The 26,881-nt window shown below is 37.4% G+C and overlaps 3 protein-coding genes across 6 annotated transcripts in view; 2 read left to right on the forward strand and 1 right to left on the reverse strand.

Moving 5' to 3' along the window:
* The window catches only part of LOC123875004 (zinc finger FYVE domain-containing protein 26 homolog), a 40,258-nt gene extending 27,835 nt beyond the window's left edge, over window positions 1–12,423 (forward strand). Inside the window, exon 20 of one of the 3 annotated variants that reach the window (XR_006798056.1) lies at window positions 12,411–12,423. The gene's annotated coding sequence lies outside the window, so the exon portion shown is untranslated. Of the gene's footprint in view, window positions 1–3,369; window positions 3,741–3,762; window positions 3,775–12,410 lie in introns of those variants that run through there. The other 2 variants (XR_006798057.1, XM_045920619.1) reach the window with 2 other exon arrangements.
* Window positions 803–8,057, forward strand: LOC123875053 (mitochondrial amidoxime reducing component 2-like). The gene is given in 9 exon segments (XM_045920705.1): window positions 803–1,100; window positions 2,081–2,306; window positions 2,770–2,932; window positions 3,950–4,044; window positions 4,521–4,632; window positions 5,613–5,634; window positions 5,637–5,820; window positions 6,071–6,145; window positions 7,130–8,057. Coding segments are annotated over 9 exon segments (1,020 nt in total). The 5' UTR covers window positions 803–1,087; the 3' UTR covers window positions 7,260–8,057.
* LOC123875029 (DNA polymerase alpha subunit B) lies at window positions 8,326–25,023 on the reverse strand. 2 transcript variants are annotated; one of them, XM_045920670.1, is made up of 12 exons: window positions 24,870–25,023; window positions 24,496–24,721; window positions 24,193–24,238; window positions 15,372–15,445; window positions 14,319–14,489; window positions 13,426–13,549; window positions 12,643–12,767; window positions 11,818–11,966; window positions 11,204–11,438; window positions 10,390–10,593; window positions 9,885–10,062; window positions 8,326–8,592 (listed from the first exon to the last, which is right to left on the reverse strand). In XM_045920670.1, the coding sequence occupies exons 1-12, from the start codon at window positions 24,943–24,945 to the stop codon at window positions 8,458–8,460; spliced, it is 1,743 nt and encodes a 580-aa protein (XP_045776626.1). In that variant the 5' UTR covers window positions 24,946–25,023; the 3' UTR covers window positions 8,326–8,457. The 2 variants fall into 2 exon arrangements, with proteins under 2 accessions (XP_045776626.1, XP_045776627.1); XM_045920671.1 differs by lacking the exon at window positions 24,870–25,023 and having other exon boundaries at window positions 24,193–24,233; window positions 24,496–24,661.
* Between the last annotated feature and the right edge of the window lie 1,858 nt (window positions 25,024–26,881).

Genomic DNA, 26,881 nt, shown 5'->3' on the forward strand with positions numbered 1-26,881 from the left:
TCTGGCTTTACAAAGATTAGCCAATGTCAAATTTGTAGTTATTTTTTTGTAACAAGTTAGTTAAATTATACAAGTATGGACCCCGTCTGTGCCGGCGCTCGCCGACATACGCACGGCACCCCCTTAGGGCGTTTTCCAGTCAGTTTTAACAAAAAAAAAACACTCCAAAAAGGCCGAGCACGCCCGCCAGCTAACACCAATACAGACGAAGTCCCCATGTACCTCGATTGCCATCTCGGCCAGTAGAGAATTATAGATTATATCAGCCTGGAACCTACCTATATCTACCTATCATTTGTGTGTCATTGAAACTGACCTAATGCCATTGACCTTTTTCAAGGACATTGGATTGGAGGTCAGTGACGAGAGCAATGTTCTGTCATCTTATCATTCAGGGTCATAGCTCAAAGATTTTAAACTAACTTTTCATCTCATCTCTTATTTAGTCGCAGATATATCTACATAGATGTAGATGATCATATCATATCGTTGCAGTGATAGAACCCTTTGACCCTATCGGCTAAAAATGTATCAATCATTAAAGGACAGCATCAATGTCAAAACATGGTATTTAGTCAATGGGATTGGCCAAAAACCATGTTTTGACATTGATGCTGTCCTTTAATGATTGATATGTTTTTAGCCGAGAGGCCCCCTTATTTATTAGTAGGTACCTATCTTATTTAATTTTTATTTAAAACTTGCCAAATGCTTGGAGGCATTGCAATACGACCTGGCCAGTGGCCACCAATGTACAACGCCAATATTTTTCCTATCGGTAGACGGTATGGCGTTAATGTGGCGTTAATCATTGCCTAGATATAGCGAGTACATTCAAGAAAGTAGAAACATAATATTATAGGTATCGATGCACAAAAAAGTTATATTTTTATGTATCTAATTTACGTACATAGACATATTATTTAAATTAATTCCCACCTTACTAGTCTCAATGAATGAACGTGAATATCGTTGTTTGTTCTAAACAAATAGGTGTAAATAAATATAGGTAGATATATCGTTCATGTAGTTATGAATTATGATGTAAATATAGGTATTATATTCTGATTATAAAGTGCTTCATATTATGAGTTCTAAAGGTATGTAAACATTTACTTAGTAGGTGCTTACTTTAATTTGTTTTGTACTTTTCTATTTCTATTTGTTACCCGTTTATATGTAGGACGTAGGTGCAGTGTATTTTTCTTAAAATATAATTGCGTTCTTGCGTCTTTGCGATCCCATGATATTAACATGATGTTAAATTGTTAATCTAGTAAACCAGCATAAAACTGTGCCAGCCATAGCATCTCAGCATGTTATCTCCGGCATGCATGTATATTGTATTTATTATCTAGGTACTAGGTAGGTACTTTAGTAATGTTTGTGAAAGTGATACCGTTATTTGTATCGTTTGTGAGAATGCACGGACTAAAAGCGCACTTATTTAAGACCGGCATAAGAATCAAAATCCTAACTACACATACACGATAGGTTAAACGTACACTAGGCAGGGCCATCAGTTTCAGATAAAAAGAGCTGGTAGTGGAGAGGATGGTCTGTAGATAAGTAGGTATTGTAGGTACCTACGTAGGTCTACTCTTCTCATAGGTATGTCGTCAGGAAAGAAAAATTATTGACTGACGAACAAATCGCGCGCCAATAACTCCCCTGCCAATAATTACTGTCGTCGCACTTTATGTCGTAAATACCACCAAATAGATCAATAAATCACCCACTGATTAGATTAGTTACTTACTCACGCTCTTGAAGAAAGTTAAGTACTGAGACAGCTTCCGTCCTGGAGATTGAAAGATAGGATACTTTTTATCCCGGAAAATCAAAGTTCCCCAGGGGTTTAAAATAACCCAAAATCCAGAGTGTGAAGACGCGGTCATTTCTACTGTTATTTCTGGATAAAACAGTTTTCTAATATAGGAAGAATGATTAAAATTGGTTCCTTAGTTTATCGGTTACTCACAAACAAATAAATTTTTATATTAAATAGTAAGTATAGATAAGTAATATCAGTAAGTACCTAGATTTAGACGAGTAAATATTATAAAACGCACAATTCCAGGTTCCTTCACCACCACAGCGGTAGCAACCGCCGGTGTTATAGCCGGCGCGTACTGTGCTTACAACTTCTACAAGAAATCTCAGAGTGCTAAGCTACCGACAGAATGGCAACAAGTGGGCTATTTGAAAGACCTTTACGCGTATCCCATCAAGTCTTGTGGCCCGATGGTACTAACTCAAGCCGAGGTTTCTATATTGGGATTGAAGAATGGTTGGATGAGAGACCGGTATGTAAGTTCTACCTATCTAGTGTATGAATTACCTATGAAAATTACAGACCTAAATATATTTCTATTCCTTTCATATTGTTGCCTGGAAAAAAGGATAGCACTATTCAAGTCTATTTAGTTTAGTTTTCAGTAAAAATTCCATTGTACACAATCTCTAAACTTAACTAAAATTACTTACAGATCTTGATATATTTCTATCCCTTTCATAAGTTGCCTGGAAAAAAGGATAGCACTATTCAAGTCAATTTAGTTTTGTTAAGAGATTGTGTACAAAGGAATCTGCCACAGTGTATTTCATGTAAGGATTCTTTCTAATGATACCCTCCATACCTACACCCCAATCTGTAGAAAAAAACTAGGTAAGTTCATGAACCTACCGTGAATCGATCAATCAATTCAACCTTGTATAATCAATTAATTCACTGTGAATTTAGCATTGAATCTTAATGGTTTTTTGCAGAATCTTAATGGTGGTTGATGATAAAAACAACTTTATCACGGCTAGAGCCTACCCGGAATTGCTGCGAGTGCATCCTGAGATACAAAAATCTCCCTACTACCCCAACTCCATCCTCACCCTCAAGCATGCGAACATGGAACGGATCAGTGTGGACTTAGCTGAGGTAAATCTATTTAAATTTCTAGGGTTCTGCCTCAAAAGGAGAAACTGAACCCTTATAGGATCACTTTGTTGTCTGTCTGTCTGTCCATCTGTCGTGTCTGTCAAGAAAACCTATAGGGTACTTCGTTGCTCTAGAATCATGAAAGGCAGATAGGTAGATCTTATAGCACAAGTAAAGGAAAAAATCCGAAAACCGAGAATTTATGGTTCCATCACACAAAAAAAAATTAAAATGTGTTTCAATTTTCAAAGTAAGATACGAAGTGGGGTATCATAATATGAAAGGGCTTTTACCTGTAGTTAGGTAGGTACATTAAAAAAAAAAAATTCTTTATTTTTATTTACTTGTATGTAAAATGTGATTTATCGTGCAAAATGTCGAAAAAAATACCCGAGTACTGAACCCTCGGTGCGCGAATCTGACTCGCACTTGGCTGGTTTTTATCATCATCTTGAACTCATAGACGCTGCATTGCGGGACATACAGAGATCTCTTTGTAGAGACTTCCACAAGCAAACGGTCTAGAGCCGCCTGAAACCAGCGGTTCCCTGCGACTTTTCCATATACTTAACATTTTACCAACTGATTCGTCCGTACCTATTTAAGAGTAGGTACTAACGACTTTGAGACGAACTAAGGCATTCGATGCGGGTCAATACATACCTACCTCATCGTAAGTACCTATTTATGGAACTTAGTAACTAGGATCCTACCTGCTCTTAGGTAACTTAAATCCTAAGACAAAGGACGATCAGCACGACCTTTACTCCTGTGATATATTAGGACGAAAGAGTAATAGGTATGTAGTTAATTTGCTTACTAAGCAAGAGGCATTTTATGGTTGGACTTTGGAGGCCCCATACTAATTAAAAGTTATTTTAGTAAAGATGGATACCATAAGGATTGGTTTCTTACGCTTTTATTAGATTGTCATTAACGTTCGTTTTCGAATCTAATAAGGGTTTATATCTACCCCAAAACTTCTAAAGGCCGATTTCCTGTTTATGTTTGTTTAAGGTAAAACGGTCACAATCTCCTCAAACTGCTGTAGTATGGGGCGTCCCAGTTCCGGTATACGACTGCGGATGGGAGGCGAGCAAATGGTTTTCCAGGTATAACAAATTTTCATTCCAATCCAATCCATCAGCCTGTATGCGTCCACTGCTGGACATAGGCCTTTTCAAGAGCGCGCCACCAAACACGGTCCTCCGCCTTCCTCATCCACCCGCTCCCCGTCACCTTCTTCAGGTCATCAGTCCAGCGTGCTGGAAGTCGTCCAGAACACATCTGCCCCATCGGGCGTCGGTTCTGCGACGGACATGACCTGCCACTTCAGCTTGCTAATCCTTTGAGCCAAGTTGGTCGCTTTTGCTCTGCTACCAATTTTCTCGTTCCAGATTTTTTTTTAATTAAATGGGCTTGCGCTTGACGGCAATCACACCAAGCAGAAGATGATGCAGCGTAAGGATTATCCCGCAGAAAATCGATTTGAGAATTGAAAAGAAAAATTTACTTAATACTTGTCCATATTTACCTTATTTTATTTATTTACGTTCCAAATTATTCCATACATTTTTGTACGTCTCAGGTTGCTCGATCGGTCTTCCTTGAACTTCAGGCTGGTGTACTACGCTTCTCAGGAGAGTCGAACTCTTCGAGCCAACACAAACCAATTATATAAGTTCACGAAGAATGATACGGTAAGCTTTCATTTCATTATGTTGAGTAGCTATTTTGTTTACTTTTTCTAATAAATGTAGTGTGTACCTAGATTTACTTTTTTACCTAAAATTCTGTGCTCGCTGCGCTTATGTTCGATTCACCTTTTCGGGTTTAGCCACAATAAAACAGCTAATTTAGGATGTATACCTGAGTATACGTTTCTGAAAACGTGTGTCTATCCACCCCAGACTAAATAATAATAATTTACAAATTCACACATGTTTCCGAATATACATAAGTACATCCTAGGGTGGCTGTTTTAGGATTGATAAACGGAGTAAGCCGAAAAGATAAATCGAACATTACTGGAAGCGCAGCGAGCACGGAATTTTTATTAGAGTTGATACGTTTATCCACTCTATTATTCTGTTACTAAAGGTGGCCATATACGTTACGAGAAATCGTTACGATCAGACTGTACAGTTTGAACGGTACCAATAAATCGCTACATGAATGTTATAAAACTGTACAGTTGTACATACATACATGTAGCGATTTATTATGCTGATCGTAACGATTTCTCGTAAAGTATATGGCCCCCCTTTAAGGGCGCCTATTCCGTTGAATAAGGCCCTTTTCGTCATTGCCTTTGTTTTCTAAGCAAGCGTCCATTCTGTTCTGTTGATTGGTAGAGATGTTTAGTTTAGATAAAATCTTAAGAAGGTAATTTGAGTTGTATCACCGGGGTGATGTGATATCAGTCACTCAGGTGATCAAAGTGGAATAGATATACCGGAATGGACTTTAGCGAATACAATTCGACCTCCAGCCCGCTGGACCGATGACCTGAAGAAGGTGGCGGGGAGCGGGTGGATGAGGAAGGCGGAGGACCGTGTTTGGTGGCGCGCTCTTGAAAAGGCCTATATCCAACAGTGGACGCTTACAGGCTGATGGATGGATGGATGGATGAATACAATTAGGTAACTATACATATTACTGTTTTATTGTTTGTATTTAGGGCGCTCTCCCAGACGAGGTTCCTTCAACCTGATAAACGAGGCCTCAGTGCAAGACCTCGCCGCCAGAGTGAGCGACTGCAAGGTGACCGCCCGCAACTTCCGCCCTAACTTCGTGTTGACCGGCGCGGCCAAGGCCTACGACGAAGACAACTGGAAGTTCGTCAAAATTGGAGAACACGTGTTCGAAGTTATCAAACCGTGCTTCCGGTAAGAAAGACTTCAATTTTTCTTCTTTTTTTTCAAGATTCTTTTCAAAACATTGCTATTTATTTTATTTAGTGTGGTCTGCTCTGAAATTGATTAAGTCTATTTGGATTTTAGAACTACACTTTCATTATTAATTTAATAATCTCAAACCATTAATCTGTGTTACACATTGAAAGCAGAATAGATAAATGACTGAAAAAAATTGAAATAATATTCAATTAAAAGTTGTTTATTTTGGAGCTTTTTGCAGATGTATCTTGACTACAATAGACCCTGAAACTGGGGTTCGAAACGAAAAGGCAGAGCCGTTGGAAACTTTAAAAACGTAAGTGCTAAAGACAAATTCCGCAAGCGGAAAAACGCAGGCAGGATTTTTTTCACGTTTTATACGCACAGACAATATGGCAATGGCGAATGAGTTTGCCCGCTCGCGGAATTCCACTAGTTTTGTCCCTGGTCTAATCGTATGTTTATACCTGAGACAAACATTGTCAAAGCATGCATGTAAAAAGGCACCGAGTGCCCTGCGGCGTGATTCGCTAACTCAGTGTCTAACACTGAATGATAGCCACCAAGCTTATTTTTTAATCCATTGAAGGTTTTCTACGAAATAAAATCACCAAGTCAAGCAGCAATGTAGAACCAGCCAACCTCGGAGGCTATCAATTAGCTTAGACACCGGGTTAGCGAATTACGCAGCTGGCCTTGGTAAAGACAAAGACACAGGCTAAGATCTATACTGCATTAACCTCTCGTCTGTGTTGGCATGGATCCTTGCGGGCGGCTTGTCTGTGTAGTCATGGATCCATGCCATCCATGTCTATACTACCTTGCCTTCTTTTATTGGATTTTAAGCTTTATTTGTATTTTAATAGAGTTTAAAGTCTAATATTATAATATAGACAGATTAATAACGAACAATAAACAGTCATTCATTTCGTTCAAAGTACCAAGCGTTGCTTGGTACGTCCATTTGAATTTCACTTCCCGCGCGCAGGTGACGTCATTTCACACAGACAACGGTGATTTATTTTTAATACATAAAACAGACGAGAGGTTAAGCGTACCTTATTTGATTGACTTCAGGCATATAAATCTGTCAGAGACATAATTCTGTCTTGGTTAACAATAAAGTCTGAGCAAATTCCTAACGAGTATGCTTTTAGCTGAGATCTATAGCTCAGCTTTAGTACCTTTTTACACTCGTGCTAACCGACACCACCGACCAAAAAAACGTAAATGTAGGGTAAACGTACCATAAGACATACTTGCAACAGTCAGAAAAAGATGTAGTACATTTTATTTCCAGCTACCGTCAGATAGACGACCCCGCAGCGCGTCGCTCGGCGGGCAGCTCGCCGCGGATGGGCCTGCAGATGGCGCTGCGAACACCGCCCGGTGGCATCGTATCGATCCACGATCGCATTTACGTGGCTTAGAAATATTAATGGCGGTTTTTTTAGTTTTTTTTTGAATATATCAACCACAGATGGGTAATCCGGGGTAGTAGGTACGGTACAGTAGCCGGCAAAAAATATTAAGAATATTAGCCATGTTAAATGACTAATATTCCCCTTTCCTCTCCAACTAAGCGTTAGGCTTGTGCTAGGAGTAGGCACGACAATAGTGCAACGGGCGGGGTTTGAACCGTCGACCTTTCGGTTTTCAGTCCACTCCTTTACCGGTTGAGCTATTGAGGCTATAATTCGCACGAGCGTTAAAAAAGCGTTGCGTTAAAACCCGGCGTTGCGTTGATAATACAAAGTGAGTAAAAAGAGCTCTCGTGTAAATGAGTTAGAAAGTGATTTCGGCTTCGTAGAGCGTTGTTTCTGTCACTCATGCCTATGTTACGTTTTGTCGGTCTTAACGACAGAGACAACACTACAGATGGCTATCTCTTCCTGCCGGGTACTGCAATTGATGTATTTTTAAGCCGTGGGCGCAACGGGAGCAGTGCGGTAATACGCATACCTGTGTATGGGTGCCGCCGTTGGCCTGAACGGCATATATAAATAAATGCATATTGTATCATCGTACAACGCCCGCGCCGCCTCCCGCTGTCTTTATATTATGGGACTATCAATCTGCGATTGATATTTAAAAAAAAACATTTAAACTAACTAAAAATTAATCCATGATTCATGAAAAATATATTATCACACTAATATTATAAAGGCGAAAGTTTGTATGTGTGTGTGTGTGTGTGTGTGTGTGTGTATGTTTGTTACTCCTTCACGCTAAAACCACTGGACGGATTTGGCTGAAATTTGGAATGGAGATAGATAATATCCAGGATTAGCACATAGGCTACTTTTTATCCCGGAAAATCAAAGAGTTCCCACGGGATTTCGAAAAACCTAAATCCACGCGGACGAAGTCGCGGGCGTCAGCTAGTATATTATTAAATTATAAAAACTAAAGATTATGTAAGAGAAAAAAGTTTTGTTTACTTTTATACATATTTCTATCTAATGGGAAACTAAAAGAAGAAAACTAATATATAAATATTTTGTAAAAAGTTTATTAATGAATTAAAGCTTTTAATAAATGTCCTTCTCACATCCATTGTTTGTTTCAATTAGCCCCCAATATAGTATATTAAAAGCTAATATTTAAGATGGCCTTAACAATCAGTTGTTAAATCCGTACAATTTGTGCTGCTATACTGATAGGTTTATTTGTATCGGGAGTTATCAAAATTCGGGCGAATGTACCGCCACCGACTCCTTTCGTCAAATGCTCTGGATTCACCACTACACAGCCGTTCACTTCCTACAAATAAAGGTGAAAAATTAAAAACTACCCACGGTTGCAACACCTTAAATAGACAAGTGTAAATTATAAATTTATAACACCCCCGACAAGTGAAGGTTGCAGTAACTAGATAAGAGCTGATAACTTTCAAACGGCTGAACCGAGTTTCTTGGATTATAGCTAAAAACACTCGCCATCAAGCCACCTTTCAAAAAAAAAAAAAATTATTAAAATCGGTTCATTAGTTTACGAGCTACGATGCCACAGACAGATACATACGACAAACTTATAACACCCCTCTTTTTGGGTCGGGGGTTAAAAAGTGATCCCATATACGTAATGCAAAAATACCGCATCAAAATTGACAAAATTACAACCCTACCCTGGATCTGAAGTTGATGACGCAACAATGCGAGCGAGCGAGATAACGTATACGAGAGACGTAGCGAGAGAGCGGGAGGAACGCATTTCATTAGAGTGCACAGATAAATACCATCGTATTTTTACGGAAATCAGCTAATCACTACCCATATTAAAACTAGCTGATGCCCGCAGCTTCGCCCGCGTGGATTGGTCAGATCCCCTGCAGCATCAGGATTGAGGAGTTGGACTCCAAATTTTTTATAAAACAATGTCGCAAAGTTCCTCTATCGATTAAAAAAGAAATGACGCAAATCGGTTCAGAAATCTCGGAGATTTCGGTGTACATAGGTAGAAAAACATAACTCCCTTTTTGAAAGTCGGTTAAAAAAGTAGCCTATGTTACTCCCTGGTCAATTTTCTACTTGTCTGTGAAAATCCCGTCAAAATCGGTTCAGCCGTTCCCAAGATTAGCCTTTTCAAACAGACAGACAGACAAAAATTTTAAAAACGTGTGATTCAGTTATAGTATCGTTCAAATAACCATCTGACCTTAATATGCGGTAGTTATTTCGAAATTACAGACAGACACTCCAATTTAATTTATTAGTATAGATGCCAAAGTGTGTTGGTTTGTCCTTCAATGACGTACCAACAGAGCAACGGATCAACGTGATTTTTTGCTTAGGTATAGTTGAAGACCTGGAGAGTGATATAGGCTACAATTTATCCCAAAAAAAATCACGAGTTCCCATGGGATTTTTAAAAACTTAAATCCACGCGGACAAAAGACGCGGGAATCAGCTAGTAATATATGGTTATAACAAAAAAACGTGTCTAATGCTAAGATCTACATAAATAGAGCTTACTTTGACTATTTATAAACTGCCTTGTACAAGTGGTAGTACTGATATTTAATCGAAAATGGGTGGGTTTTGAGTATGGAATACCTTGACGAAGTATCTGAAGTTGGACGGCAGTACCAGGAGGTGCGGAGTGGCCGGCAGCTGCGCATGCGCGGCCCACAGCGCGGCGTCCGCGGACAGAGAGGTCGGCCACAGCGGGTAGTAGCACTGCTGGGCCAGTATGTGACTCGCGAGCCGAGCCAGCTTGTCACCTCCCGAGCCTCTGCAAGTAATGAGGAATTACAACTATGTTACGATCTATTTTGGACAACTTTTTTATAAGCGTTTTTAGCAATAGTAACTTCCAAAATCCAAAAAGAAGGGGTTATGATTTTAGCAGTCTATGTATGTAGGTATGTAGGTTTGTACTAATGTGTGTTCCACCGTAGCGCCTAAACTACTGAGCCGATTTTGATGAATGAGGTGTCAATCGATTCGCTATTATGATCCAGGTGACATAAGCTATATTTTATATGTCTTAGTAATAGGATCCTGTTGGCATCCTGCGCGTATGGAACCCAAAAAATTGATTGAACAGAATGTAACTCACAGCGAAATCTCCTCCTGGCTGATATGCATGAGTACGTCAGTACTGGTGACGCCTACGAACACTCCATTGATGTTCAAAGTGCTGGGATCTGGCAGGAAGTGTATGTTTGTGTGTTTCTTGCGACTGCTGTACGATGGAGTGGGGTAGATGTTTGTATGGAATGCATCCTTTTGGCTCGACACTATGTACATTTTTGTGAAGGGGCTGCAAAGGTATTATAAAAGGAAATTAAAATTTTGAAGTCAGAAAAATCTTGCGGTAATTTCCGGTAATATAGCCCTCTACTCTATGCTCCCATCCTGCAGACTATCGGTTTTTTTTTAAATAAAAAATAGCAAGAAAACGTGCAGGTGGGTCACCTGATGCTAAGTGATGACGGCCGCCCATGAACATTCGCAGCATCAGAGGAACCGCCAATGCTTTACCGGCCTTTCAGGAATAATCCCGTGTTGTTATTCGTTAAAATGCGAAAGTGTGTGTCTGTCTGTCTGCTAGCTTTTCACGGCCTAACAGTTTAACCGCTGTTAACAAAATTTGGTACAGCGTTAGCTTACATCGCAGGGAAGGATATAGGCTACTTATCTCGGAAAATCTCAAAGAGTTCCCGCTGGATTCTTAAAGGTCCATCCGTTTAACACATTTGTATGAAAGGTACAAAGGTAGCTTGCATCCCGGAAATTACCATAGGCAACATTTTATCCCGGAAAATCAAAGAGTTCTCAAGGGATTTTCAAAACACCTAAATCCACGCGGGCGAAGTCGTCGGCATCATATAGTGGTACATTTATGTAGTATGTACTAGTCTAGTCCTCACCTTGTCGTAGCGATTTCTGCTAAATTATCCATCAGTTTGTCAAAGAAGGACTTGTATGTCTCCGCCATGGAGTTGTCCTTCACTTTGGCGTGATCGCTGTCAATGAAAGGGCCCGTCATGATGAGCACGTGTGGTTTATGCGTGCCTACATATGTGATCAGGTCCTTAAGGGGTTCGTATGTCATGTTGTTTGATGTGGTGTACGGGCCAGCTGATATTACTATTGACATTGTACCTTTAACAAAGAATTAAGAATAGCTAGGTACTTCGTTTTTTTACCTGACTACGGCAAAGCCAAAAGGGTTATGATTTTAGCAGTCTTTGTATGTATGTTTGTATCAGATTCTGTGTGTTCCACCGTAGCGCCTAAATTACTGTCTGTTGCGACACAAAGTCCCCGCGCAGGTTCACGCCTGTCATGACAACCACTAGGCCGGAAAACAACGACTATTAACTTACACTATACAATCTAAATATAAAGCCTGGCGTCGACTACAGAAGAAACGTGTCGAATCGAAGCTCGTCGCTAATGGACGCAGTTTCTAAGGAGGCGACTTTCTGCGATTCCATTCGACTCGGCTCGGCGAGCCTAGTGGACGCGGGCCTTAACTCACCTTTGAGCGTGTTCATCATGTCAGCCTGTGGGTCGGGTATGGGTCGTGCGGCGTCGCAGTAGATCTGTTGCGGCACAAATTTGTCCCCGCGCGGGTTCACGCCTCTCATCACCACCACTTGGCCCGGAAACAACGAGTATTGCGAGACACTGCAAAGCAAACATGTTCCCAGAATGTTAGACTTTTAAGGTGAACGCACACTTATCCGAGCCGAACGCGTCGAATGAGTCGAACGAAACGAATTTTCAATTCAATTCCCAATTATTGGCTTTTAGTTGTGCCAGCTGGGCACAGACTGTTTCGCCAGTGTCACGTTTATGAAGAAGGCAGTGAGAGCTGTTGTACAGTTGAATTTTGAATATCTACAAAATAATTTTTTTTTGGTGGTAGTTATAATTCTATATGAAATCTTATGTAACCTCGTGCGCTTCCGATTCGGACAATTCGACGCGGGTAAGTGTACGAGGTTTCATGTAGACACGTAGGTTCATACAGAATTCTAAAATTAGTTTCGTTCGACTCATTCGACGCGTTCGGCTGGGATAAGTGAGCGTTCACCTTTATTGAAATATTTTAATGAGGGTAGATATAAGTTTATGGAACCACATTAATTGGTATTCGTAATGCGTGTCGTTTTATATTTTCTAGATTAGTCTAACGATGAACTGGTACAAATCAATAAGTCAATAAACTTCGTGTTTCAGTCAGATATCAGATTCAGTCAGATACAGATGCAGTGCAAACCACAGTCGGAGTTTTTGAAAACTTTTTAGTTACTTGTTTGCGTAACTAATTGCATACATAAGATAAGATGATATATCTGACCTGTCCAAGTCGACAGGCACAGCTAGGCTCAGCGACTCGTCCCACGTTCCCTGAAGAACTACGCTCTTGGAGTTGAGTCTCGCGTCCGCATCGCACTCTATTCTGCCCGCTACTACTACTTCTGTCTGGAAACCATTTATCAATATAATGATTTACAACTCAAAATTTAAAAAACGCCCGACACAAAAACCTCTATAAGAAAACTAGAAAAGAGCGGATAATTTTCAAACGGCTGAACCGATTTTCTTCGATTATAGCTAAGAACACTCTCGATCAAACAAAAGAAAAACTAAACTAAATTCGGTTCAATCGTTTAGGAGCTACGATGCCACAGACTAGATGCCACAGATACACAGATAAACACGTCAAACTTATAACACCTTTTTGGGTCGGGGGTTAAAAAGTGATTCAAATTATAAAGACACAATGTATAAAAAGTGCGCCCAAAAAAAGAGTTCAATCTGTATACGAGGCGTACTGCGCATTGTATAAAATTATTCTATTATGTTAATTATTTATTCCTTGGTCGCGTCGTGCGTGGTCATACCACGCACGACGCGACGCGCGACGCAACGCACCACGAGACGCGCAACGCGCCTCGTCTCCAGAAAAGAGCCCTTACATTTCACACTGCGCGCGTCGGCACGGCGTTAGTTGGTTTGACGTGCTTCATAGGTCGTGCACGCGTACGCGCGCTTTCAGTGTGATCTACCACAGTTTCTGTGGCATATGAAGTTTCAAGCTTAAGTAAAGAGGTTAGTCTAGTGTATTCAAGGGACCTACTAAAGTTTTATGCCTCACTGAAGAGGATTCTGTGAAAGCATTCTTCTTCATGATGCACTGCGATATGTAGCGTATGTGATTGTCAAATGTGCTGGCCTTTTCATGTAATAGTTCAAAACCAAACCTGTAAGGCAAAATCTTGGTTAGGTATAATCATTTATTTTAAGAAGAGCCAATACAAAAGACTACAGGAAGGGTTCCATACCTTCGTATCGTACAAGAATCATCCATTCATACTGGCAATGTTAAAATTAGTATTTGTTGTTATAGTGACAATAGAATACATATTCTGTGAAGTCTTCAGGTTCCTACCTATTATTATGGTTCACGAGAAACAGCCCACTGACAGACAGACAGTGGGGGTCTTAGTAATAGGATCTGTTGGCACTATTCGGGTACAGAACCTTAAAAACTATTAGTTTTTCACTTTTAGCTAATCTTGAACTGAATTTATTACGGTTATTAAAAGATAGTCGTTTAATCTTTAAGCTGGAAATCGACCTCCAGTCGGACCCTAAAGTTGGCGTATTATAGCAAATTAAACTGGTTGTTCCTTGTATACATTGTACGACGACTGATTTTGGCGCAGTTGTGAGCGCTGCATATAACTGGGAGGTCTCGGGTTTGATTCCCGTCACGGTCAGTTTAGGAATTTATTTCTAAATTGTCTCTGGTTTGGCCTAGTTGGCTCTACAGCCGTGGCTAGTTACTACGCCACCGCCAAGCGATTTAGCGTTCCAGCACATTGCCGTATAGAAACTGATAAAGGGTATGGGGTTTAATAAAACTGCCATACCCCTTCCAAGCTAGCCGTTTCCATGTTAGACTGCATCATCGCTTACCATGATGAAGCCTCAGCAAATACAACGCAAGGAAGGAATGTTTATACTCACATGGCTTTAGTATACAAGTCTCCGTCATCGTTACGTACTTGCGATATGTTCAACTCTAGCAAATCGTTTGCAGAAGTGGGATTGGATATAGCAGCTAGCAGCTTCTCATCGCCGTACGAATGCACTACGGAACCCTGATTAGTGCGGGAACTGTATTTGCCTGAGCGATCCCTACAATTAACAATAGGTATATTTCAAAATCATTAGAACTAGGTACTTGTCGCGCAACAAGGGTCCCGTACTCAGGTACTTTTTCCAAATTTTGCGCGATAAATCAAAAACTATTATGCATAAAAATAAATAAGCCCTTTCATCTGATACCCCACCCACATGTTATAGTTATCTTACTTTGAAAATTGAAAATAGGTACTATTTGTGTATAACACATTTTCATTATTTTTGTGATGTAACCCCTAATTCACGGATTTCAGATTTTTTCCTTTACTTGTGCTATAAGATCTACCTATCTGCTAAATTTCATGATTCTAGTTCAACGGGAAGTACCCTATAGGTTTTCTTGACAGACACGACGGACGGACGGACGGACCGACGGACTGACGGACAGCAAAGTGATCCTATAAGGGTTCCGTTTTTTCCTTTTGAGGTACGGAACCCTAAAACCTAGTCGATTTTAATGATTTTACATTTGTAGCAATGATTGATGCAGTTTTCTGCTGCATTATCACACTTCACACTAATATTATAAACGCGAAAGTTTGTATGTGTGTGTGTGTATGTTTGTTACTCCTTCACGAAAAAACCACTGGACGGATTTGGCTGAAATTCAGAATGGAGATAGTTAATATCCTGGATTAGCACATAGGCTACTTTTTATCCCGGAAAATTAAAGAGTTCCCACGGGATTTCGAAAACTCTAAATCCACGCGGACGAAGTCGCGGGCGTCAACTTGTTATTATTAACAACAAATACACTAGAGTCTAAACCAAAACGTGTACATGCTAAGTTACTAAAATCTAACTATAGTAGTTATATTATAAATTGTAATGGTTAAAAATTAAATACCTAGGTACTTTCAAATTAATATTACTTACACATTTGGCGAATATGTGGCTGGATGTAGTTCAATCTGATTTGAGCCTTGGTCTGTTTGTTCTAATTTTACTCTCTGAAATATTGAGTTTCATACAAATTGTAGAAATGTATAGGGATTTCTATGAAAATTCCTTTTTGCAAGCAGCATAAATACAAACATAATAGGGTCAAAATCACCAAGGTGGCAAATTCCAAATTCTGTTTTATGATAAATATAACTAGCAGCAATTACTTTGATAATCAGCTTAAATGATCACTAAACTTGTGTTTAAACAATATGTACGTTGGCAGAGCATAGAATTAGGTACTTCTCTCGTAATTTTATGTCCAAAGTGACCTGTCGCTGAAAACAATTATTCTGGGAACGTTTTTGTGAAGTTTAGAATAACATTAAAATTGTAAAAAAGTAAAAAATGACTTAAGTATTTCTTTTTGACCCTGTTCAGTAGCGGAAGTATACAATTATTAACAAGAAATTAAAAAACTCTGAAGAAATTGTATATAAAAACGTTTAAAAGCAAAATATCACTACAAATGGAGCTACTTCACTATTTCCTTGTATAAAATTAACTAAATATGCCAAAATTGTTGACTAATATAAAATTTTCAAAAGAAAAAAATAAAACCGACTTCAAAAACCAAAAACACTAAAAAGTAGAAAATAATTTTTGTTTAGCTACACATGTAATGTACCTAGGTATGAAGTCGAGCGAGCATATTAAAACAAAATTAGAAATCCAAGAGTGAAGCTCGCCCGACTTCATACCTAGGTACATTACATGTGTAGCTAAACAAAAATTATTTTCTACTTTTTAGTGTTTTTGGTTTTTGAAGTCGGTTTTATTTTTCTTTTGAAAATTTTTTATTTCACAATTTTTAGTGGCCCCACTGTACTATAATATGCTATGCCCAGTTAAAACCCTACTGTTTACTAAGCTATTACAGTGATCGCGAGCAATTTGCTCTTATCCATTGAGGAGTTCTGTTCTCCATCTCCGAAGATATTCATCGGATCTTCACCAAATTTATATGGGACCACCTGCACAGTATACCCTTTCAAACAAAAAAAAAATTTTCCAAATCGGTCCAGGGGTCTTTGAGTAATCGGGGAACATACATAAAAAATATAAAAAAAAAAAAAAATAAAAAAAAAAAAAAAAAAGATCCCGACGAATTGAGAACCTCCTCCTTTTTTGGAAGTCGGTTAACAAATTAATAAACTGTAGGTATTGAGGTCCGCCTTATTGTAATATTATCAGGGACTTTTAAAAAAAAAAATTAAAATAATAATGTGTTAATTGTGATTTTAGTGATGTTCCCAGAAATGATAAGGTGTTCACGAAATGATGCGTATACATGACGATGTAGATACAAATTAGGTTTATAGAAATTTAATCGAAATGTTTGGATGTTATACTTATTTAGTTATTAGTCGTAAAGTTTATTCACAACAAAGTGTGACTTAAATCTCTTCTTAACAATATTTTAATTGATGTTTACAACCAAGTAAAATTTCTTAACTTTTAATAATAAAAATTTACTTTAATATTAAACTTTTTAATGATGGTAATAATCAAACCATTCAAACATGAAAAAAGTTCTGTAGAACTATAGTCTTTAAATTAAACTTTTAATCAAAAACAATCTCTCTCTTAATCATATTAATTAAACACGAGAATATTATATAACAAGAAAGAAACAAACGTTAGAATTTTTCGTAAACATCAATATCAATATCAAAGTAATTTAATACTCTCGATTATTTGCTTTTTTCAGCAATAGCATTGGAATAATACTAATTATTTGCTCAAATTCAATGTACGATACATCATTTGAACTTAATTAAAATTTTTTTTGGTAAAGGGGATATTTTACATCCCCTGGATCATTTTATTTTTATTTGGATGTAGATTTTCCTTGCCTTGATCGTAAGATGTTCCAGTTTCAACAATAATCGGTTTTTGCGCAGTCTGCTGACGAACAGAAATCGACTTTAAATCATCATCATCGGACGATGATGATGATGAGAACGCTCCGTCAAGTACGGGAACGTTCCCGAAATGACTTTTTCAAATAAACGCGCTTTTTTAGGACGGCAGCCATCTTTGATCTCATGTTTGGCTTAGTTGATGTAAAATACTTGAGATTACTATTCGTTATAAGCATTATAACACGTATTTTTTTTAATATTCCGAATTAATAAACGCGTTCCCGGTATGATGACCTATTGATGTACGCTCTGTAAATAATAAACAGAAAAGTAGTTACCACTTATTTTTAATTATTTTGCCGAGAAAATCTCTTGACAGCCGCTTTGTTTACATCTTCCACTGCACTGTACCAGAGATATCTACAGGCCATGTTCAGAAACACAATTTTTTTAGGCAATCAAAATTGCGTTCACTCAAAGGACGCTTACATTGTGGGACATGATCTTTTGACTTGATTTTCTTAAGTTTCTTTTTGTTTGATAATAATGCGTATAACTACGTGATATTAGATAATATTGAAGGCCAATAAGTCAGAAGAACCGTTAAATTAATGTTCTTTTATGTATATTTCCAGTGTTAGTTTCTAACGATTGCTACTTAGGACGCGTTCTCGAAATGATTTTTTGTAGTTATTTCTTCAAATAATAATGAATCTATTTTACTTTTGAGGTATAATATATTAGGTACAGTCAATATGAACCCTTTTAAGTATCTACATATGATAATTTGTTTAAAAAATAAATAAGTTTAGGCATTTATATGCTAGCGAAGCTGATTTTCCACCTTGGTGATTTTGACCCAATAGCAGATATAACTTTGCTAATGGATTAAGTTTATTATTTTGGATGAATTCATGAATCTATAAATTATTATACAGATAGCAAAGTTTGTAGAATAATTTGGCATCTCTAAAATAAATAAATTCAGTAATTAGTAAATGTAATAAAGTTGATTCTTTTATATCTACATAATCTCTAAAACTACATTGACAGGTCTAAATCTAGTACTATCCTTTTCTGCAGTTAAGGCTATCGTTGTCAACGATCCCCCGTCGATTTCCTACGTATGATATTATTGTTCTTATCTCTATCTGCCCTGGTTCGTGCATTCTCGGTTCCTAGATCGGTACATTTGTGATAACCAATTGAAATTGCTGTGATTGGCTGAATTTACCATGTTCTTGCTGCGACAGTGAGTTTTAGCCACTAGCGGAACAATGTTAGCCGGTCAGAAATGATTGCAATTAGTCAACCTGTTTGACGTCCGTGTTCTGTTTTCGATTACAAAAAAGAAAAAATTGTTGTTGCAATCATCAATTTTAGCAAATAGTGAAAGAGAGTCGGCCAATCAGAGGTCACAACTACCGTCACACTTTCTGTCACACTATGGCAGTAGGCATACCGAGTAATGAAAACAATTTTTAAATTCTGTCTAGGAAGTAGTAGGGTTGCCACCTGCCTCTTTTTGATTTACAGGCTACCACCATCAAAAATACGGGGTTTAGATTTGAAGAAATTTGAAAATTTGAAGTATTTAAAGAAATAGGCGGTGATTCTCTCTGAAATGCATGGAAAGCCTATTTAGATATTTTAGTTTATTTGTAAGTTTTGTATTTTTTCTCCGTATGTTGCCGTGTCTTGATTAGTGAACTGTGTTTGCAATGTGGTTTTAAATAAAAGATTTATTTATTTAAATAGCTTTTAAAAACTCTTAAGTTTTGTAAAGCAAAATGTTATACATTTCATGCATACAATCTTTTCATTTTAACTTAAAATTACATTTAATTTGTAATTCCACCTTCAGTGTTCACAGTATCAATACTATGGCCGTAGCCAGGAATCGATTGCGGGAGAGGTTTTATCAGGGCCGGAACTGAATCCTGTCATGAGGAAAAAAACATTCGCTCAACTTTATGGGCTAATTACCTGGTTAGTGAAATTTCACCTTTCAATTTGTCAGTGAGATAAAATACAACAATAAAAAAGCGCGAACGCAGTGAGCGTAAGTGTTTTTGGTTCAATACAGAAAAAATTAAAGTGAAAGGGAAACGAGTTTAGCCATAGCAAGATTATATTTTTAAAGCTTCCTATCCATACTAATATTACGAATACGACAGTATATCTATTTGCCTATCTACCCTTTCACGGCCCATCTTCTTTACCAAAATTTTGGTACTTACTATTCAGAGGTAACTTGCATCCCAGACATTTTTTTTTAGGCGGCTTTTTAGCCCGGAAAATCCCCCACGGAATTTTTTAAAATCTAAATTCATGCTAACGAAATTGCGGAGTTTACACCAAGTAATACAAATTCAAAGCGCGAGTGAAGTGAGCACGAAATGTTTGATATATTTCCAAAAAAAATTGGTAAGCAAATGCAAGAAATAGTGTAAGTATTATTTTAGGCTTAGGTTTTTGACGGATTCCCAGGCGCAGTCGCCATTTCTAAATTTCTGGTCTGATGGGAGGCTTCGGTCATGGCTAGTTATATGGTTACTATGGCCCTAACGGCCAAGAAATTAGACTGCATCATCACTTACCACTAGAAAAGATTAAAGTCACGGGCTAACTTGTATAAAAAAAGGCTTACATCCTCAAACCAAGCCCCGCTGCCTTGGCTACGACCATGATCAATATCGAGTGGGTTTCGGCTACGCATTGCCGCAAAAGGAAAATATTCTTTCTACTGGACATAACGTCAGTGTTTGATTTCGCCAGCCAGGTTTCTGTATCCCGAAATACGGGGTAACCAGTAAAATACGGGGCCTCTGGCAACCCTATTCGGAAAACACTGTCACATTCAAGTTAATGTCAAATATTTTGTTTTCAATTACAGAAAGCTGCATCAATCATTATTACAATATTTTCTTTGTTGTGATTGGCTGAATTTTTGAGTTTGAGCCAATAAACAGACTGTTTGCCAATTAAACGTCATAACAATATAAATGCCAGAAAGTTTAACCAAATAAAACAAACTTAATGAGAACCTAGTGAGAATGCAAACGGCACACAATTTATAATACATATTATGTTAGTCGTATATAATAGATATTATAGTAGTCGTTCACTTTGGTAATAGTCAGATTGTCATCAGTAAAATTGATATTGGTTGATGTATCGTAAATTATTGTTTCGGTGACAAATATTTTTATTATCTATTTATCTTTGAACAGAATGGAATAGAATGAAATGGAATGGAATACAATGATAAATTTTTATTCCTGTAAACTTTTAGGTAAACTTCAAAGTGTTTTTGGATGGTCAGACAAATTTACCACTGGTTCGGAATGCCGTTCCTACGTTTTCTAGGGTTTCGTACCTTAAAATGAAAAACGGAACTCTTATAGGATCACTTTGTTGTCTATCTGTCTGTCTGTCGTGTGTGTCAAGAAAACCTCTAGGGTACCCGTTGACTCAAAACCATGAAATTTGGCAGGTAACCTAACTGCGTAATTTTGGGTAGTTTTTTTAATCGATAAAGAAAGTTTGCGACATTGTTCAATAAAAAATTTGGATTCCAACTCCTCAATCCTGATGTTGCAGGGGACCTGACTACTAAAGCTAATGGGATTTAAAAAGTGTCGATTATTAATTGATATTGAAGGTATAGGATGCTGTAAGAAATTGCATTCCTAAATCCTGGTGATCCCTCGGGATTTGAAAAGGATCATCCGTTTAAATATTCTTACGTGATACAGAAACAAGTTGCATCCCGGGGACGGGCTATTACGGAGAGGCAACTTTTGTTCTGGGAAATGAAAGGATCGGGATTTTTAAAAACCTAAATCCACGCGAGCGAAGCTGTGGGCATTAGCTAGTTGTAAATATATTTAAAAGCTACTATAAGATAATAGATAAGGTACTTATTTCCTTATATTTTTATTGTATGGCAGCGCGCGGTTTTAAATTATAAATTGCACGTCCTGTCCTTTTCTGTAATACATTTTTTTCTCAATATCTACCGCTTTATCTCATAGCAAGAGTCCGTAAGACATAATACAGTGAAAATAGGCAAAATATACAATTTTTGCAGTTTCCACGTCAGTACCTGTCGAATTTTTCTAACAGTGTAAGCAGCAGAGCTGAGTTTACCATCAAGTGTTGATATGTGGGTGTTCCATAGAAGCTTTGCATCTAACATTATACCGAGAAACACGGGGTTCTCCTTTATTTTCAACATATGATTATTTATCAATGAAATTATGTCATTTAAGGTCCTGGTATTGGGCAGTGTGAATTCAACACACTTAGATTTCTTTGCATTTGGAAGTAAATTGTTAGCAATAAATCAGAGAGTGACCTGTGATATGGCATTACATATAGTATACATTGTCAAAAATTATAATATTAAAGCTGTGCGTATTGCGTGAGGAATAGGTTGCAAGAGAGTTGCAACTTGCAGGGTTTGATGCATGCGCTATTGCCAGCAAACATGAGACATATTTTTATCTACAGGCAACGTCTGAGTAGGTAACGCATACGTCTAACGCAAGTTGAAATGTACCAGTGTATTTAGTTAGACCTATCGACAAGTTTGGAGTTGGGTGCAGTCTAAATGTGGCCCGTGTGTTTAGACTGTCAGTTTCTGTCAGTTTCACGTGTCGTCCCCCGCACTTCACCACCCCGCTTGCACAAATCGAGACAGCACGAAATTTTCAAGATTTCTGGGTGTAATTTCTGGTTTTCGTAGTTCCCACACAATTATAACAATATAAAATATATAACGATAATTTTTTTACTACATAATATTCATTAAATTTTCTAGGTCTGTGGTTTTTCCAAATTTCATTAAATTGCTCCATTGTCTAGAAAAACGAGCACAAAGTTGGGCCTTTTTTTAAAGAAAAATACAAATCTTTGAGCCCCTGTAATTTTAAAACTACATATTATTAGAAAAATCTAAAACACCACAGACACAGATATTAGTTTCTAGACTATGTCTGCAAAATTTCATGGACTTTGGTTGCTTAATATTCAAATGAAATGGGAACTACGATTGTATGGAGTAAGTGATGGAGAGAGTCCTGTTAAGTGGATAGCAATACATTTTGACCTGTCATGTGTACAACAATTTTAGTCACATTGGTGTTGATTCTTATGTTTTTTTCTAAACTAAATTTAGAGTATCTGCATCTTTTTCTTTTTAATATTGCTAAAAAAGGATGGAAAATGAATTTTAAATTTAAAGATTAAATTTTAGTGCATGCTACTTTAATAGGTTCTCAACTTGCACCTCAAGTCAGGAGGTTTGACAGGTCTAAATTAAATTAGGTTTGTCTGTCCTTTTCTATTACATAGGTAAGAAAAAGATATGAATAGGTAATCTAAAATTTAGTTGTGCTCAGAATCAGTACCAATATCAATTTAATACATCAAATTCAAATTGGCAGTGTAAGGAAGTGTTATACATAGGCCCTCAACAATAAGATAATTCACAGTTCTGTGTGGCCTCATAACAAATCTTCTATCTGAAATTCTTCTTGTTTGTTTTTATAACTTGTAAGTCTCTTGGTGTCAGCGCAAATGTAGATTGAGTTGATGGCTGCAGACGAGTATGGATCTAGTCATGATGTGACAACCACATGAACCAGAAGCAAACTCGCCCACAAATATCATCAAGTCAAAGTATATTCATAATCATTTATATTGCCAACTGGCCTGCAACAATTTATATAAACAACAAAAAACGTTCATTAATACATACATACTTAAGGACCCAAAACATAAAATTCAATATTAGTAATATTCAGACATCTATAAAACATTTGAACAATACAATGTATTCAATAGTTCGCCTTAGTTTGCACTTTAAGGGCACATCAAATCTTAGTTGTTCTAGTATACTTCTGTTGTCTAGAAGGTACACAAATGACACAACAGTCCTGCACCTGAATACCTGTGGCCATTGGATCCATTAACCTAGAGACCACAGCTTCTGCATCATTCATCTAATTCTTACAAAGCTGGCAACACATTTGCAATTCCTCTGGTGTCATAAATGTTCATGGACGGCGGTTTTAACTTAACATTAGGTGACTATGCCTACTCGTTCATATAAGATATGAAAAAAACATGGTTTTAGATAAAGAAGCTTTCACAAGATGACTACCATACATAAGAGGACACACAATGATGATAGCAATTCTAGTTTCTTCGGTTTTCTTTAACGTTGATTGTCCACCCAGCAATCAATGAGTGTAGATCTAGTCACAGGCGGACACTGTGCCACTAGATTTAAACCCATTCACTGCCAGAAGGAAACTCTTCTCTCTTGAAGACTTCATTTGTCTATTGCTGCTGAAAGCTCATCACTACAAAGTATAAAGTTAGGTGAAATTATCTGTTTGTATTTTTTTTTATTCCATTACAAGTTAGCCCTTGACTGCAAACTCACCTGATGGTAAGTGATGATGCAATCTAAGATGGAAGCAGGCTTACTTGTGATGGGTATGGCAGTGTTTTATTAAACCCACACCGCTTATCACTACGCACTAATCTTAAAAATAATTTAATGTACCATCTGTATCTAACATAAAGACCATCAGCGTTCCTACTAAAATGTCAAACTTATATTACAAATGTCATTGTGTTCTGCTTAGTTTTTATAATAATGCACATTTTGTTTATTACTAAAAAAAAAGTACAATACAAGTGCACAAATAGCTGTTACAAGGTAAAAGTGTGATAGCTTCAAAAGTGTTACAAACTGCTTTGCAGATGGCCGTTACATTTTGTAATGCAAAGTATTTTAATATGTCTTTTATTCATCACATTATATCATAAATATTAATCGCACCTAATAACTTAGAAATTTATTTAACTAAACTTACCTTTGGGGCATCACTCATATAATTTGAGAGCACTTCATTATCTGGTCTGTTTGGTAAGAAATGATACTGGAATAAAGTTTCCTAATGACATTATCAAAACAGTACAAACAAAACTTTTATATAAATTAAACATTGTTCTTCAATTGACATACCATACAGACAGACATGTAGTTGGTAGTGTTTTAATCCGCTGTGGCTCTTGAACTAGCTTATATTATATTTCTGACTGCAGTTTCAAAATACATTTAAGGTAAAAGTTGTACATAAAATAAAAACACGTGGAATAAAGATCGAAAAGGATACTGTATAGAGGTGGGCGCGCCATAAACTGTCAAACTTGTGCCGGTAGTTTGTACTTCATTGAGAGAAGCGTTTCGACTCGCCGACCGTTTGGATAATTCCCTTTTCTCGAGCAAATTCAAGTTCTCTAAAGTCGGTCCTGCACCATTTAACGCCGTCAAACTGAATGCCATCCATTGCTCGATAAATGTTTCAGCATCAACATCGTATTCAGCGCACAAACTTACACCTTGAAAGACATGAAGAACTGAACAACCTTGAAAACTAATTTATCAAAACTTTATTTCAACAACAACTAACTTTTAACAAGTGGAACTTTCAACCTCGACGTGGTATCTCATAAAACATTTACAGAAGTTTAATTATATCCTACTTACATTTACTCAAAACTTCTTTAGAGACTTCTATGCCTAAAAATTGAAACTGCTCAGTCACCAATTCTTCGGTAGCCATTTTCTGCTAAATTGAAAGAGCGGAGCGAATGAAGGAAGCACGAAGTAAAAAGAGCGCCAATCAAAAAGTACCTATGCGTCAGAAAGTTTTGGCCATAGACAAAGTTATTTAAGAAAATATATTACACAGACTATAATCTTATTATAAATTAAAATTAAATCACCAATATTTGGTCAAACATGGGTTAATTTTCGGCCAAGTGTGGCCCAACACACCAAACAAATGAAATAATGTCAAAAATCTCACTCTGCTAGATGTATACTGCAATCACAGACTGCAACGACTGCACTGCACTGCAACCACCTGCAATAGGCTTCGTCTCAGCACAAACCTCTTTATTGAATCACAGCCCCTGTCTGGTACCGAGTCTATGGGTAGTTTCACAGTGCGCGCCAAATTTAAATTGGCGGGAAACAATAGTATTTTTCCAAATGTTCAACATATTTAATTTCACAATTTTTTTTAATAATCCGATAGTTATCAAACATACAAATTATCAACTATTCTGTTTTGGTATGAAATCAGTTTAATCGCTTTCTATGAAATCTACACAAATAAATTGCTGGTTGATTACAAATTCTTTCTAGCTTGTAAAGTTGTAATATTTTATGAAGTAGATGTTTCTGACTGTTTATGTCAGTCAAAAATTATTAGTTTTATAAAAACTATTCGAGAGAATTTCGACTATCCCTGCTACTATCTCAATACTCAAAGCGACAATGATTTTTTCAAAGGTAAAGAAAGGCCAAAGCAGAGAATACCTTGGTAGAGAATAGTATAATCCTAGGGTCAAAGGATTTCCCCTCTCGTTAGAGAGAAGTATGTTCCTTGGATTTCCCGAACTCGAATGAAAACTGGGCGGGTCATTAATGAATAATGAATAATGATTAATAATAATAATAAACAAAGTTATTGTTTAAATTAATATTTACTTTTTATTATCAGATTATTCAGCAATACTATTACCGAAGTATATCTACGACAGGGGTCAATCGAACTAGTTCGCTAGCCAAACTAAAGAAACTTCAAGCTGACTTTCAAGTGAGTAGTTACAACCACAACTTCTTAGTCACTTATTTTCAATGTTCACTATCATCATCAACCCATCGCCAGCTCACACTGAACAAGGATCTCCTCTTTGAATGAGAAGGGTTTATGCCATAGTCTGCCGTGATCATTTGTGTAATGCCTAGTGCAGATTGGCAGACTTCACACACTTTTGAGAACATTATGAAGATTTCTCATGCATGCAGGTTCCCTTACGACGTTTCTTTCACCATTAAAGCAAGTGTTTTTTAATAGCTCAAAAGGGAACATAACTCCGAAAAGTTAGAGGGATCGAACTCCCAACCTCTTGAATAGGAGGCCAACGTCATAACCACCGTTTGTCATGGAAGGATGCAAACGGGACCCTATTACTAAGGCTCCACTGTCCGTCCATGCCTGTCAGCGGACTGTATCTCGTGAACCGTAATAGGAGAGTTGAAATTTTCACAGAATGTGTATTTCTATTGCCGCTATAACAACAAATAATAAAATTTTCAAAATGGCCAACATAAAAAATTAAAGTGTCATTTCTTGTACGTTAGTACGGAACACTTAGCGAGCGAGTCCAACTCGCACTTGGCCAGTTTTTCTCAATTCTATTATTTTTTTCAGGCAGAAGACGGCAAACCGATTTGGTTGAAAGGTGGCATTAAAGATCGCATTCTTTCATCCTTAACATTTTTCTTAAGCTACGTAGGTATTTTAATGACATTAACAACAATTTACGATAACGCCAAGCCGTCATCATGGAAAACAAGCAACACAAGTTAAACAGAGAAAATAAATGTTATTACTACCACTTTTATAAGTTGCATCAATAAATCCAAAACAGAGTGTAGCCCAATTTAGGACCTTTATTGCTTGGCATAAAGATTTTAAACAAAGAGCA

The sequence above is a fragment of the Maniola jurtina genome, chromosome 19, assembly GCF_905333055.1.
Source record: "Maniola jurtina chromosome 19, ilManJurt1.1, whole genome shotgun sequence".
Taxonomy (NCBI): domain Eukaryota; kingdom Metazoa; phylum Arthropoda; class Insecta; order Lepidoptera; family Nymphalidae; genus Maniola; species Maniola jurtina.

Bases quoted from the DNA above. Each gene is read 5' to 3' on its own strand.
- LOC123875029 (XM_045920670.1), bottom strand. From the start codon at position 24,945: ATGGCTACCGAAGAATTGGTGACTGAGCAGTTTCAATTTTTAGGCATA. The intron at 15,446-24,192 runs GTAAGTTTAGTT...TCAATATTTCAG, and splicing joins ATATGAGTGATGCCCCAAAG to AGAGTAAAATTAGAACAAAC. The intron at 12,768-13,425 runs GTAGGTCCCTTG...AATGGTTTCCAG, and splicing joins CAGTGAGGCATAAAACTTTA to ACAGAAGTAGTAGTAGCGGG.